The sequence below is a fragment of the Pogoniulus pusillus genome, chromosome 17 (assembly GCF_015220805.1).
Source record: "Pogoniulus pusillus isolate bPogPus1 chromosome 17, bPogPus1.pri, whole genome shotgun sequence".
In the NCBI taxonomy this organism is placed as follows: domain Eukaryota; kingdom Metazoa; phylum Chordata; class Aves; order Piciformes; family Lybiidae; genus Pogoniulus; species Pogoniulus pusillus.
Genome location: NC_087280.1, coordinates 24,052,100 through 24,065,182, shown reverse-complemented (window position 1 = coordinate 24,065,182; position 13,083 = coordinate 24,052,100). Strand labels below are relative to the sequence as shown.

General features: G+C 54.6%; 1 protein-coding gene across 14 annotated transcripts in view; it reads right to left on the bottom strand.

The window, feature by feature from the left end:
• The window catches only part of LOC135183183 (collagen, type I, alpha 1b-like), a 45,910-nt gene that overhangs the window by 26,845 nt on the left and 5,982 nt on the right, over positions 1–13,083 (bottom strand). For 6 of the 14 annotated variants that reach the window (XR_010305443.1, XR_010305444.1, XR_010305445.1 and 3 more), the window contains one exon: positions 8,963–9,212. The exons of 1 other annotated variant lie outside the window; for it this stretch is intronic. Coding sequence is in view for 3 of the 13 variants with exons in the window: in XM_064158110.1 (XP_064014180.1) it covers positions 11,289–11,625 (337 nt within the window). In the remaining 10 variants the exon portion in view is untranslated. Of the gene's footprint in view, positions 1–7,449; positions 7,648–8,962; positions 9,213–9,429; positions 9,790–11,056; positions 12,866–13,083 lie in introns of those variants that run through there. 7 more of the 14 variants (XM_064158110.1, XM_064158111.1, XM_064158109.1 and 4 more) reach the window with 5 other exon arrangements.

Sequence of the window (13,083 nt, the reverse complement as noted above, 5' to 3'; positions counted from 1 at the left end):
AGCGTCGTTCAGTCATGAAAATTAATTAGCTAATGTGCAAACCATGGCTGCCTCTTCCCACTGCCCCTACGAGCGTTCGCCATAAAGCTACGGTCTGCGTGGAGCCTGTGACTGGGAATGACAGGGGCAGATTAGGCAGCAACTCGGGATGCGAGCCTGGCAGCAAGAAACCCACAGTCCATGCAAAAGAAGTGAGGAGGGGATGATTGGAGTCCTCAGGGAAGGGGCAGAACGCAGAGAAAGAGGAACGGGAGAGGCTGGGCACCCAGCCGAGACCAGGCACCGTGTACAGCAGCGTAAATTGGGGTGGATCTCAAGCCCCAGCCAGCGATGGGGTCTGGTGGACAGCAAAAGCATGCAGCGTTTAGACCACTGAGCTCTCTGGGGCAGGACCTGTCATCTGCAGGCTCACACTCTCAAGGCCTATCCTCCTTGGTCTCTGGACATCACCAGAGGATCTATTTTAAATACTAATTGCTCCATGACCAAGACCTGTGAGCTGCTGGGAGTCTCCATGCAGCATTACCTGTGTAAAGAGGGGACAGCTCTCTGACCTCACAGCCCCAGGGTGCTTTGACCCTGTGCACTGGTGCCACAAGAGGACATTGCTAGCCTGTGATGAAGACAAGGAACTCCTGACCAACTTCATGTGCCCGATCCATGGGGTCTCAGATCACACTGAAACATTGTGCTTATTCTTTGCTGGGAACAGCCACGGGAGAATGAGGGTGCAAGCAGCAATCACCCAGGGGGAAAGGGCACAGAAAGGGAGTGAGGAGAAAGCAGAAAGCGATCGGTAGGGAAAGCATAAAGAGAGAAGTCTCTTCAACATGGGATGTGCGTGGCGAACAAGGAACGTGCTAGAAACAAAGGGATGCAAGGAGAGCGGAGAGGCTGGGATGGGCATCTCGGCAGACATGTGGGTAAAAGTTGAAAAGGAAGCACTAATTAGCACCCAGACCATCACTTTCCATTAATAGCTTGTCACCGTTTCCTTGATGTTGCTGAGAGCAGGAAAGTTGGTATGTGTGATGCTTACCTGTCTCTATCTCATTAACAGAAGTCAGGGTGAGAACAGATGTTTATTGCCTGCATCCAGACAGACAGGCCCTTTGCTGAGCTGAGATACAGGAGAGAGGGGGAAAGTTATGGAGGAGATGCTTGTGAAACACAAGCCCATACCCATTGATGGAAACCCAAGCATAGGACACTTCAGTACCTGTGCCGATGCAGGAACTGCCCCAGATGGGCATCAGGCTCCAGGAGTCCACAAGGCAAAAAATACTTGGTGAAATAATTATAACCCAGGGCAAATGCACTACTGACCAGGAGAAAATGCTCCAGTATCAGCACGAGGTGTGTGCAAGGGGCTATGGCTGCATGACACCCGGGAAAGCACAACAAAAGAGCGTTCACTTCCTCTGCTCAGCCAGAGTCCACTCTGGTGGAAAGCAGCCAGCCAAGTGTCTTCTCAAAAGCCCCCATGGAGAAGCCCCCAGTAAATAAAGAAAAAAGAAAAGAGAACAAAAAACCAAAAGGCCCAAAAGCTATTTCCAGCAAAGATAAATCTGCAATCACCTCCGAAGTCATTCTTCCAGCAGTTAAAAAAGGAGATCAGATCTCCCACATAAGACACAAAGGCCACTCCTTTCCTTCCAACATATCTGATGGCTCCTGGTAGCAACACTGGAAAGGGAGTGTGCACGGCAAGGCGAGGATGCCACTCAGCCAGTACCTGTGAGCTGGTGGCATGAGTCTGCTGGTGCGGTGAGGGGACCGTGCATGCACTCCTAGGGACACCCTTAGCTTTCACAAGCACACGAATTCACTACACATGCCAAAGGTTCCTCAAGAGAAGGAGCCCAAACCTCCCTAGGAGCGAAGGAGGCAAAGCCAAAGGGAAAGAAAACATCAAGGCTTGGGCTGAAGGAACAAAGGCTTGCCCCTTTCATCTTGGAGTCATCTTCTTGGCCATCTAGCTCACACCGAGTGTAGGCTCTGCCAACTGCCCCATCTATTCAAACAAGCACTTTCAATAGTCTGATAGGGCTATTCTCCTCTGCAGCTTCTCTACCCCTGTACTTGCTGTTCCTGACCAAGGCAGTTAGTGCCAGATGCAGAAATACTGCCCTGAAGAGCCCTCGTTTAGATTGTGTGGTCAAGCACTTCTAAGTTAGGAAGTGTCCAATTTATAGTTGCCCATGCAACCTTAATTCCACCTCACTGTGCAGCCGCCCTGGCCAGGGAAGGAAGGAGCAAGCTAAAAATAGGCTGTGACCATGTCATTGTAGCCTGGTGAGGGCATGGGCAGGAGAGGCTGAATTCACAACTCGAAATGGGGCACCCCCTGACTTGCCAGCCCTTGCTTGGGTGCCTCCAACCGTGTACATTTTTAATCTACAGAAATCACGTGCATTCTAAACATACAGAAAAATGCATTATTTATAGCTGATAAATAATAGATTGTTTATATAAGCAAAAAAAAAGGGAAACAATCGTAGGCAAGTGTAACAAATTCTCCTCTCTCCCTCCACTCCACACCCATCTCTGCCTCGGTCCTGCCTGGGCAGAGTGATTTCCAGCCCCGAGCCTCGGCACAGATTTCTGCCACTGTGCAATCCAGGGCTAATGTTATCTGGCAGCGGCAGAAGGCTGCTCTCCCGGGGCTGGCGGGGAAGGGGGACCGCTGGGGCTGGCAGTGCCCAGGCCAATGCACCCACACCCCCCTACATTCGTTCCTTCTGGCGCCAGGACCCAAAGGAGTTTTCTCCCAGGAGATGGGGCCGTGCTGGAAGAACACAAGCTCGAGGCAGAAGGGGGTCACAAAGGCTGTAGCTGCCCTCCCACCTTCACTAACTGGTCCAGGGCTGTGCAGTACAGTGGTGGGAGTCCAGGGCTTGGTTCTGCCCATGGTCTGTTATTATTATTCCAGGGAAACAATACATTTCACTTTTTTTTCTCCCCTTTCTTTCTTTCTTTTTTTTTTTTTTCTCTTTCATTCTCAGAGGCAAGCAAAGGGAAATGGTGATACTGAACAATTCATAATTCAGCTAAACCTGAAAGGAATTTAAGGGACAAAGAACAGGCATTTCTCCAGCCTAAGAGCTTCCCCCAGCCAAATTTCAAGGGCCCGCAGCAAACAATGGGAGTGTCAGAGGTGCTCAGATTGGAGGGGGTGGGGGGGGAAGTTCAATAATCTTTACAATAAAAAGTGTTAGGCAACACAGAGGTCAGAGCCAGCTCCTCCTATAATAAATAGCACGACTATCCTACATTAACTATAGGAGACGTTTTAATGCAGTGCCTCAGCTTCGTGCTAATTATACTTTTTTCACCATATTTTGAACCTAAGAAAAAAATGTCATCAGTTAATTATAACAGATGAGGGAGTGTGAAGACTTCCTCAATAAATAATGCCTTGATATCTCATATCCAACAAGCTGCGTGCTCTGCTCTGAAGGTGCCCAGAAATATGTCCTCTCAGGAAATATATCAAGAAATGATGGTCCCATAAGCTGGCTTTGTTTCCAAGCCTTGGTTTTCAGCCCAATAATTAAGTGATTTTTATGGATCAGCGAGAGTAAAGGTCGTGGGACTGCTGGAATGGTGCCAGAGAGGGTCAATGTTTAAAAATAAATAAATTCCTAAGTCAAAATGGGCTACAGGAGACCTCGGCGAATCCCTCAATTTGCTTGCACATGCAAGCAAACAGAAACAATTTGGTTGCTGGACCCAGGTCCCACCCTTCTTTCACTCCTGGCATCTCCACGGGGACCTGGCATGCACATAAAGAGCCTGGTTTTAATGAAACCAGGCCACTGCCTCCAGTGTGCCACCAGAAGCCAGCCACCAACATTCAGCTGCCCCGAGGACGATGAGCCCTGTCCCCCTGCTGCCCTCACGCTCTGGGCGCAGCACCCAGCTCCAGGTCGTTATGGAGGTTCCTCAACTAAACCATCTTTCTTTCAGCTCCCTTCCCCACCCAGCACCCCTCACTTCCCCCTCTGAAGAGCAGGGATTTGGCGTGGGAAAGATGTCATTGGGCTTTTCACAAATCCAGTATCCCCTTGAACCAAAACCAATTAGCCTGGCCCAAGGTCCTGCCATTGAAGGACTGTCCCTTCTTTTCAAACCCCCACGGGCTCAATTGCTCTAAGGAGCCTGGATGTGAATGAGCAAAGCCCACTTAAAGTGGTACTTAAGGCCAGACCAGGGTGAAGGAAAAGAGAAAGCCTCTATAGGAACAGCAAGCCGAGTTTCCAAGAGACAGCTAACTGCCAGAGATTGTGTTCTTTTGCTCCCCCCATTTTCCTTTTTTCACCCCCACTCCTAAGCTTTCACGGCAAACACTCCTAACCAAACCTGAGCCCCTGAATAAATATTGGACAGCACCTGAAAACACGAAAGCCAGAGCCCCATCCCGTCTCTTTGTGGATGCTGGGAGCCAGCCGTGGGCAGCCTGATGGCTCAGCCTCGTACCGGGACAAGCTCTGGTCCCAAGCACGTGTGCCCGAAGGGATGGAAGGGAGGGAGGGAGGGTGAGCAGCCCAAGGCCATGCTTTCGCAGCTGAGCTCTTGGCAAACGTCTTTCTGAGGTGATCAGGCTCATGGTCATGAAACACCAAAATCCCTGACCTCGAAAGGGTGACCCTGGCATCCCATGGTGGGGAAGCCAGCGTGGGTATCCACACAGTCATCTTACACTTGTGGCCCCCAAGGCCTTCCAGAGGTTCCAGGTGACCAAGGAACCACGATACGGCAGCAGCGGTGGCAGGGTGACACACGGTACCCATGCCCCGTGTGCACTGCCACATGCCAGGTGCCAGTACCTTGGCGCTCACAACTGGGAAAAGCTCCCATCACCTGCGAGAATGCCAGGCGGGCACCTTCCCTCCACCCAGATGTGAGGCTGTGTGTTTCCAGCAGGCAGGCGCACATCCTGCCCTGGTGCACAGGCAGCACCCATCCACAGCAACGGGCAGGATGAACCCTCCAAGCCCCTGAGCTCTGCTCCTTCTCCTGCTGCACGGACAAAGGCAGGGCAGCGTGGCAGGTAAAGGCAGGCACTGTCTGCCAGCATCGAGGGTGTGGGGAGGGGGTGGGAGCCGAGAGAGACAAAAGAAATGGACTAGCTCGGCCTCAAGCGTGGAATCCGCCATTGTCAGGTGATTCTGCAAGAATGCCCACGGATGGGAGTTCACCCATAGCTGAGTGGGAGGGCTGGCACCGCCTGGCTCCCGGGGCAGCCCTGCTGACCAGCAGGGACCGAACAGCCCCTTCTCCACCTGCCCCTGAGCCTGGCAGCGTTTGGCTTCCCCCAAGTATCTGGCACAAACCCGCTTCACCTCGTGCCTCGAACCGAACCTGCTGCACTACAGCCAAGTTTTAGGCGAAGGTGGGAAATGCTGAACTGGAGCACAGCATGTCCCAGGGCAGGCTTTCCCTGGGGTGAAACCCACAGGCAGTGCTTTGCATTCATCCCCCAATGGCACGTGCAGGCTCTTCCATTTCTGGCTCGCTCTGCCCATCCCTAGCTCTGCCTGAAGAACAAAGACATCATGGCCCAGCTCCAGAAACCTCACCCACATCTGGCCTATGCTGCATCCTGCTGCTCTGCCAGCAGAGTCCCATCAAGAAGAGAAAGCAGGCAAGGACCAGGAGTGCCAGGAGCTAGCCTTTCCTCCCAGCACAGCCAAAAAAACCAAACAAGAGACACCTTTCCTTCTGGCTTTAGGCTACACGGGGGAGAAGATCCATCCAAAGCCAACAGCTATGAGAACAGGGCCAAGGGCTAAGCCACAAAGGGGCCCTTGTTTAGCCAAAATCCATCCCTGGCCCAAAGATGGACCCTTGGGGACCTTCCTTTCACCACAGCACTTAAGGAAGAAAAAGAAAACCAGCAAGCAAAGAGCTGATGGTGGACTGCCAGGGACTCTCTAAATGCAGCAGGTACTTTGCAAGCAGGGATTTGCTGGGGGAGAGGGTTTACCTGACTCCTTGTCCCCCACCCACACGTGCATGAGCTGGGGATGCTGGTGCCACCGGCCCCCATTACTCACTGCCACCTCCCTCATCAACTGCGGGGGGGGGAGCACATTCACACCTCCTCCAAACACCCACAGGTTCACATCAACGACAGGGATGAGAAGGGAGAATTTAAGCACCCCTGACAATTTCAGCTGCAGCTTCCCTCTAACTAAGGGCCGAAATTGCTCAGTCCCTACCTCCGTCCCCTTTGAGGGGCAACTGCTCTGCGATAAGCAAACCAAGCCCACAGTCCCCCCAAAAAAAAAAGCCACTTGAAAAGTCAGCACAGAACAGGTGATTTTGGGGGAGGGGGAAAGAAAAAGAAGGGGAGGGGAGTCAAGGGTGGTTTCTGACCAGCTGATTGAATAGCAAGGTGAAAAAGCTTGCCTTGGTCCTTTGTAAGAGTTCACATGTAGACACAGATTTCCACACTTTCATTTTATTTCATGTTTAGATACACACACAAAGACATTTATTACATGTGTGTGTATATATAGGTAGTATTTTTTCCTTCAGATTATCTCCTTTTATATATATATATATTTATATTTATGTATTTTCACCTTCTGCAGTTACAAAAGCCAGGGATAGAAATACCTCCTGGGTTCTGCCAGTGCAGAAAACACTCCCACCAACCAGATTTATTTATCCCCCCCTCCTCTCACACACTGATCGAATGAGTCCTCCTGAATTATATTCATTAGGAATTTGAATGTTTCTTTCCTCCATCCTCCCCCCACCTCAACCCCAACCATCAAATCATTACTCTGGAATAAATGCATTCATCAACCACCTTGCTCAGTTCCTCTCCTGCTTTGTTCAGTCTAGTTTTAAAGCATCTCCAATGGAACCGTTTGCACCTGACTGGATGCTAGCATACACTGGGGGGGGGGGGGATTAAATAATAATAATGATAATGGTAATAATAATATAAATAGAAGAAGACTCGAGTGACACTCACAATATTGTGGAAATAATTGGAAAAATTATTTCTTTCCAAACCAGCCAACAGAATAAAAAGGAGAGGAAAGGGCTACATTCCCTCCTCCCCACCTCCGATCTCTTCCACAGTTTCTGGGATCGCATGGAGCATGCACATTCCAGCTGGGCTGGGGGCGAAGGAGGATGGCTCTTAACGACAGGTCTTTCTCCTGCCTGTGGAATGAATGATTCATTGGGGTCCCGACGAGGCTCGGTGCCACACTTGAGTTACATTTCTAGCAAATCCGTATCTTTAATTCTGGCGCTGCGTGTGGGACCCAGCAAATCATGGAATTACTGCTGTAACTTCGGATTAGTAACGCTTTCTAAATGATAGTCTAATTCCAGGCCTTCATGCTTTTCAGCGTTCACACTCACACAGACTTTTTTTCCCCCTCTTTCTCTCTCTCTCTTTTTTTTTTCCCCCCTCTCTCCCCCCCTCCCCTCCACCCCCGGGAGGCTTCCTGCGGAATTAGTGCTGGCGTCTTCGTCTTTCTCTGCCCTTTTTAATTTCTCCAATGACTTCTCATTAGAATATACAGTAACAGCTCCTCGGAACTTTTCTTTCTCCTGGTAGAGCCCAAATTCAGGCTGAGATCCTTTTTTCCTTACTGTGGTTATGGCGGTGCTTTGCTGGCCCTGGAAGGGTGCACAGGCATATTTAGCTTTGCAGGCCTACGTGGCGTCTGACGCCATTACCCCGTGCAAGGCAAGGTGGAAAACCTGCCACTGAGGTGTGGGGGGGGGTCCCCGCCTCTCGCCATACCCACACGCTGGTGGGCGTGGGGGGGGGGGCTCATCCCTGCACTGCGACCCTCTCCCCTCGGCAAAGGATGCCCAGCTGCAGAGACGAGGATGGCACAGGGTGCCTGCACTCCACCTCTCCGAGCAGTGGGAGTGAGGCAATATCACTCCCACCCTTCCCCTTCTCCCACAGCATCTCCTGGGGGGGCTGAGAGCCAGCAAACAGCCCACTCGCAGTATCAGCCACGGAAAGCTTTTTCCCCTCTGCAGCTCCCCTCTATAGCTGTCACAGCTCGCATGGGTGGGTTCCCGGCAGCGAGGGGATGGTCCATGCGGGATACAAATGGGCAGTGCCAGGCAAGGGGCTGGCAGCAATCCCCATGCCCTGCTCCTCGGGGCCCGGAGGACCTCGGCCCTGGCCTGGGGAGCTCGCCCCACGCCAGCTGGGAAAACGTGCCGGGGAGGCTCGGCGGAGAGCGCGGTGCTTTGTGTCGCCATGGGAACGGAATGCAGATTTGCCAATTGCTTTTTTTCCTTTCTTTCTCTCTTTTTTTTTTTCCTTTCTCCCCCCCTTTCCCTCTTTTTTTTTTTTTTTTTTAAATTAAAATAAATATTATTTTCCAGACATTGTAGTACATATAACGTTTCAACTTCTTAGGCTTGCGAGGGTGGTGAGGGAGGCTTTGTACCTTGCCAGTCACTTGGCTTCCAAAGAAGCTCCAGGGCCGGGCAGCTGCATGGCAGAGAAGTGCAACCAGCAGCAGCACCCCTTCCCTGGGCGTCTGCCTTCCCGAAGACATCCCGCCCCTCCAGCAACAGCGACCGCACAAGAAAGTGATCACGTTATCACCAACTTGACCTTCCAAAGGGAGGCCAGGATCAAGCCCAAAGCCGAAAAATTAAAGCGAGAGGAAGGGAGAGAGGAGAGAAGGGGAAACATCCAAAAGTATGAAGCTTTCCAGACCTGATCAGCAGGCTGGGACGGTAGGAGGGGAATTATTTGAGAAGGGCACTCTCTGCCTAGATCCTCCCAGAGCCGCGACACTCCGCAGCCCAGGAGTGAATGTCGCGGTGCGTTTAACCGCGTGCTAAACCCCGGATTTCATTAGCAATGAAAGCATTCGCGCAGGCTTCGCCTCCCTCTCCCCGGCCCTCCCTCCCGCTGCCGCGGAGCGGCCCGACGGAGAGGGCTCGGAGCCGCAGTCCTTACCTGGAGCCCCGAGGGCGGCGGGTTGCGTCGTCCCTGCGCCGCCGGTCCTGGTGCGGCCGCTTCCCCCGGGCGAGTAGGTCTGGAAGTCATTTCTACTTTCGGTTATCTAGCTTTATGATGGCTCCACAACACTCATACAGCTAGATAACCAAAGACAGAAACATCCCTCCGTCGGGGATGCCGGCCATCCGTCCGTCCATCCGTCCGTCCGCTCCAGGGTGCGGGCACGGCCGGGGCAGGGCGGCGGGAGCTGCCACCGGGAACCACACACAGACATGGAGGGGGGAAAAAAAGGAAAAAAAGGAGGGGAAAAAAGAAACAGGTTAAAAAAGAAAAAAAAAAAAAAAAGAAAAATATAAATACGACGTGGAGAGGACGAGCCAGGGATGAGCCAGGGGCGCACGGCCGGCGGCTGGGCTGCCGCGGGGCTTCGCGGGAGGGCTGCGGAGCACCGAACCGAGCCGTACCGAGCCAGACCGGGCTGCGGCGAGCCGAGAAGGGCTGAGCGGGGCTGCACCGAGCGGAGCTGAGTTGTGCCCAGTCCCAGCCCGGACGAGCGGCACTCACGCTCCCGCCCCGCTGCCCAACTTCTACTCCCCTCGCACGGTAATCGCCCCCTTTGGGAAGTGACGTCACGCCTCGCACAGCCAATCCCCGGGCCCACATTTAAATCAGCTCCCTCTTTCCCGCGCTTTCCAAGCCCCGGCCCCACCGGCGTCTGGACGGGGCGGGCGGGACGGGGCGGACCGGCACAGCGCGGCACGGCACATGGCATGGCACCGGGTGGGACCTATCCTCAAGCCCCCTCTCGCCGCGCCCCGGCACCGGCCCCCCTCCGCCCACCCGCCTGGCCTGTGCTGGAGGGGCTGTGCCGAGGGTCTCTCAGCCCCGCCCTGCTGCTGCCTCCCGCTCTACCCCCCCCCCCCCCCGAGCCGTGCCTTGTGGCTGGCAGCTAAGGAGGGACGCGCACAGCCCTCCTGCACGGCTCGTCGCGGGAGGATCCACCTGCAACTAACTTCCCTCTCCTGCTCGGCGCTCTCCTCTCTCCCCTTTCCCTTTTCTCTTTCCTTCTCTCCCTTTCCCGGGGCTTTCCTTTTCCCTTTCTTTCCCCCTTTCCAACCATTTCCTCTTCCCGACACATTCCCACCACTCCTGCCCCTATCCAGCGCACCCCTCTTGCACTTCTTCACGTCGCCAGCAACTCCCGCTCCCGGGGAAGCCCGAAGGGCCTCTGTCCTCGCAGCCAGGCACGGGTCCTGCCCGTCCCGACATGCACCCGGGGACCGAGGACGCACCCGCGATCCCATACCGATCCCCTCTGCCCCCTGACTTTAATTATTTCCCTCCCAGGTCGTGCTGTTTGCAGCACAAGTCCTTAACGCACCAGGCGTGGAGCGGCGAATCCAGCTCGTACAAATAATAACACAACGATAATAATAAAATGCCGGGGGATAAATACGATTATCCGAGGTGATTCTCCGACCTCCTCCACATTGGAAAAAAAAAAATACTTAAAAATAAAAACTCTAATCCCTTGCCCCTCCTAAACATCGCTTTCCTCGAAACCCGAGGCGTGGGTAAAACGTGACCTGCTGCAGACCGGGGAAGCAGCGAAACGCCGCGATCGCGGCGGGAGCAGCCGCGGCTGAGCCAGCCAAGTGCTCCCGTGGCTCCGGCTCCCGGCGAGCTCCGCTCGGGTTATTTGTTTCTTCCTTCCTCTCCTCGCCTTCCCCCCTCCCCGCCATTCCCTTTTAAAAAATTACAAATTAAATAAATAAAATCTACCAGCTCAATTAGGCTAAAAGCTACAGAATCGGCGGTGCCAGCCCCGCTGCTCCCGGCGCCCAGGCGAGCTTTGGCCGTCTTGCCTGGCTCCCGGGAACGGCCGGTTCCTTTCCGCCTCCTGCCTAACGAGAAACCAGGTCGGGGGTGGCATGGCAGCCCCGATGAGGCCGAAAAAGATGGGGGAAAATCTTTGCTCCCTCCCTAGCCCCTCGGTGCCTTGCTCGCTGCCCGGAGCCGCTGAGGAGGGATCTTGGCTCTGTTTCTTTTCCTCCCCCCTGAGAGACGGGAGAAAAATAAAATTGCCACAAATCGGATCGCCTTAATTTTATGATCCTGATTTTTTCCCTAATTTATCGCTGTCTCAGTCCTGACGACCGCTGCCGGTACGTTCCCTAGCCGGGGCAGGGGAAGGTGCCCGCCCTGCAGCCCCTGCGGAGTAGCCCGGGGTGCGGGGACTGCAGTGCCGAGCGGACACTGGGGAACGCGGGGTTCGCCTGGCCCACGGCCCGGTCTCCGTTTTCACCCACCGGAGGAGGCCCAGTTACTCACTGCGGGGCCTCGGCGGCGGGGAAGCAGCGCGGGGGGCCGTGGGTAGCCTCCCCAGCGCCCGGGACCGGTCCGGAGGCGATGCGGCTCCGCTCCGGCCCCGCCGGCCTTGCGGCAGAGAGAAAGGGGCCCAGAGGAGCAGACACAGCCCAGTCAAGCCGCGGCTCTGCCGGGCTGCCGCCATGCGAGATCTGTCGCCCGCCGTGCCGAGCCCCCGGGCCGCCGTGTGGCTCGGGCAAGAGAAGATGCCGCGGGTGAAGCACCTCATCTGGCCGCGCTGTTGGCGCTGGGGACGGGGTCCTCGCTCTCTGACGGGTAACGGAGGCGATTTTCTTGGCAGAAATACATATAATATGATTACTTTTTTTTCTGCTCCTTTTCACCAGTGCCTTGCTCTGATCTGGGCTCCCGCCTCGACGCGCTTCGGGTAGGCAGAGCCCCTGCACCTGGGAGACAATTGCGCCAAGCACCTGGGCTATTCGGGGTATTTTTGCTCAGGCTTTGGGTTTGGTTGGTTTGGATTTTTTTCCTGTTGTTGCTATTTTGCATTCTGGGGATTTGGGCCTTTTTTTTCCCCTTCCCCCCCACAATTTTAGCTGGATACGTACAAAATGGCTTCATGGCACAGCTCAAAGCACCAGTGAGCATCCTGGGGAGGGATCAGCGGAGGCTGCCTGGGCTTCGGGGCTCCCTTCTGCCGCAGCGAGCGGCGTCCGGAGGCATCCCGCGTCCTGCCCCAGCTGGGCCGCCCACGAGGAGCTCGGAACCGTCCTTTCTTCTCACGCACCCACGGGAGAAAACCAGCCGCAGCTGCGGACGGTCCGACGGGACGGGGACGGGCGGCGGGGCCGGCGCGGCTCTGGCCATGGTGCTGCACCGACCTTCGGCCCCACCGCTACCGCGGAGCTTCCGCGCCCTCCAGAAGGTGGCACGGCCTGGCTGCCCACTCCCGCCGCGCGTGAGCCCGGCGCAGGGCAGGGCGGGCGGCCTCGGGAGAGCCCGGTCACCGGGCTGCCCCTGAATTACTTAGCGTGATCGCCCTGTAACGAGTCCGCTGCCTTCCCCTCTTCTACGTCCTGCGCGTCTGACGTCACTTTTCTTTAATTAGGAGAAGTTATTTTTAGCCAACCTGGAGTAACCCCCCGCGCCTCGCCGAGTCGAGCTCCATCTTCTCTTAATTTGGGGGCTGCTTTTATTTTTTTTGGGGGGGGGGGGTGTTGGGGTGTTTTTGCTTTTCCTCCCTCACTCGGAGCTTCGCCCAGAAGTGACAGCTCCCTACGGGCGCGAAGGAAACACGTCGCTTTGTTTAGCACTTAAAAGCCGCCTCCGAGCAAGCCCCGGTGCTGAAAAGCCAAAGTAGCAGCTTCCCGGGTCCCCGGGTGCTCTTTTTCCTCTGGGTAGGGACCCAGGCGGGGCCGGTCCTGGACCCTCCTTGCTCGCAGGGCGAGGCTCTGCCCAGCGGGGAGGTAGGGTGGAAGCATGTTGAAGAGACCTGGCCAGGTGCAGGCTCTCAGGCCAACTGCACTGCTATGATTCGAGTTTCCTTAAGGCTGAGGCCTAAAACGCGTTTCGCTTCCAGGGAGATAAGAGAGAGACACGAGATAAAAAGAAAAAAAAAAAAAAAAAAAAAAAAAAAAAAAAACAAACAAAAGGAAAAAAAAACACAAAACACAGACAAAAAAAAAAAAAAAAAGAAAAGAAAGCCAACAAAACCAACAATAAACAACAAACCAAAGCCCAAGGAAATACGTGTTCGGAGGAAGCCAGGGAGCAGAACGGGAGAATGAATG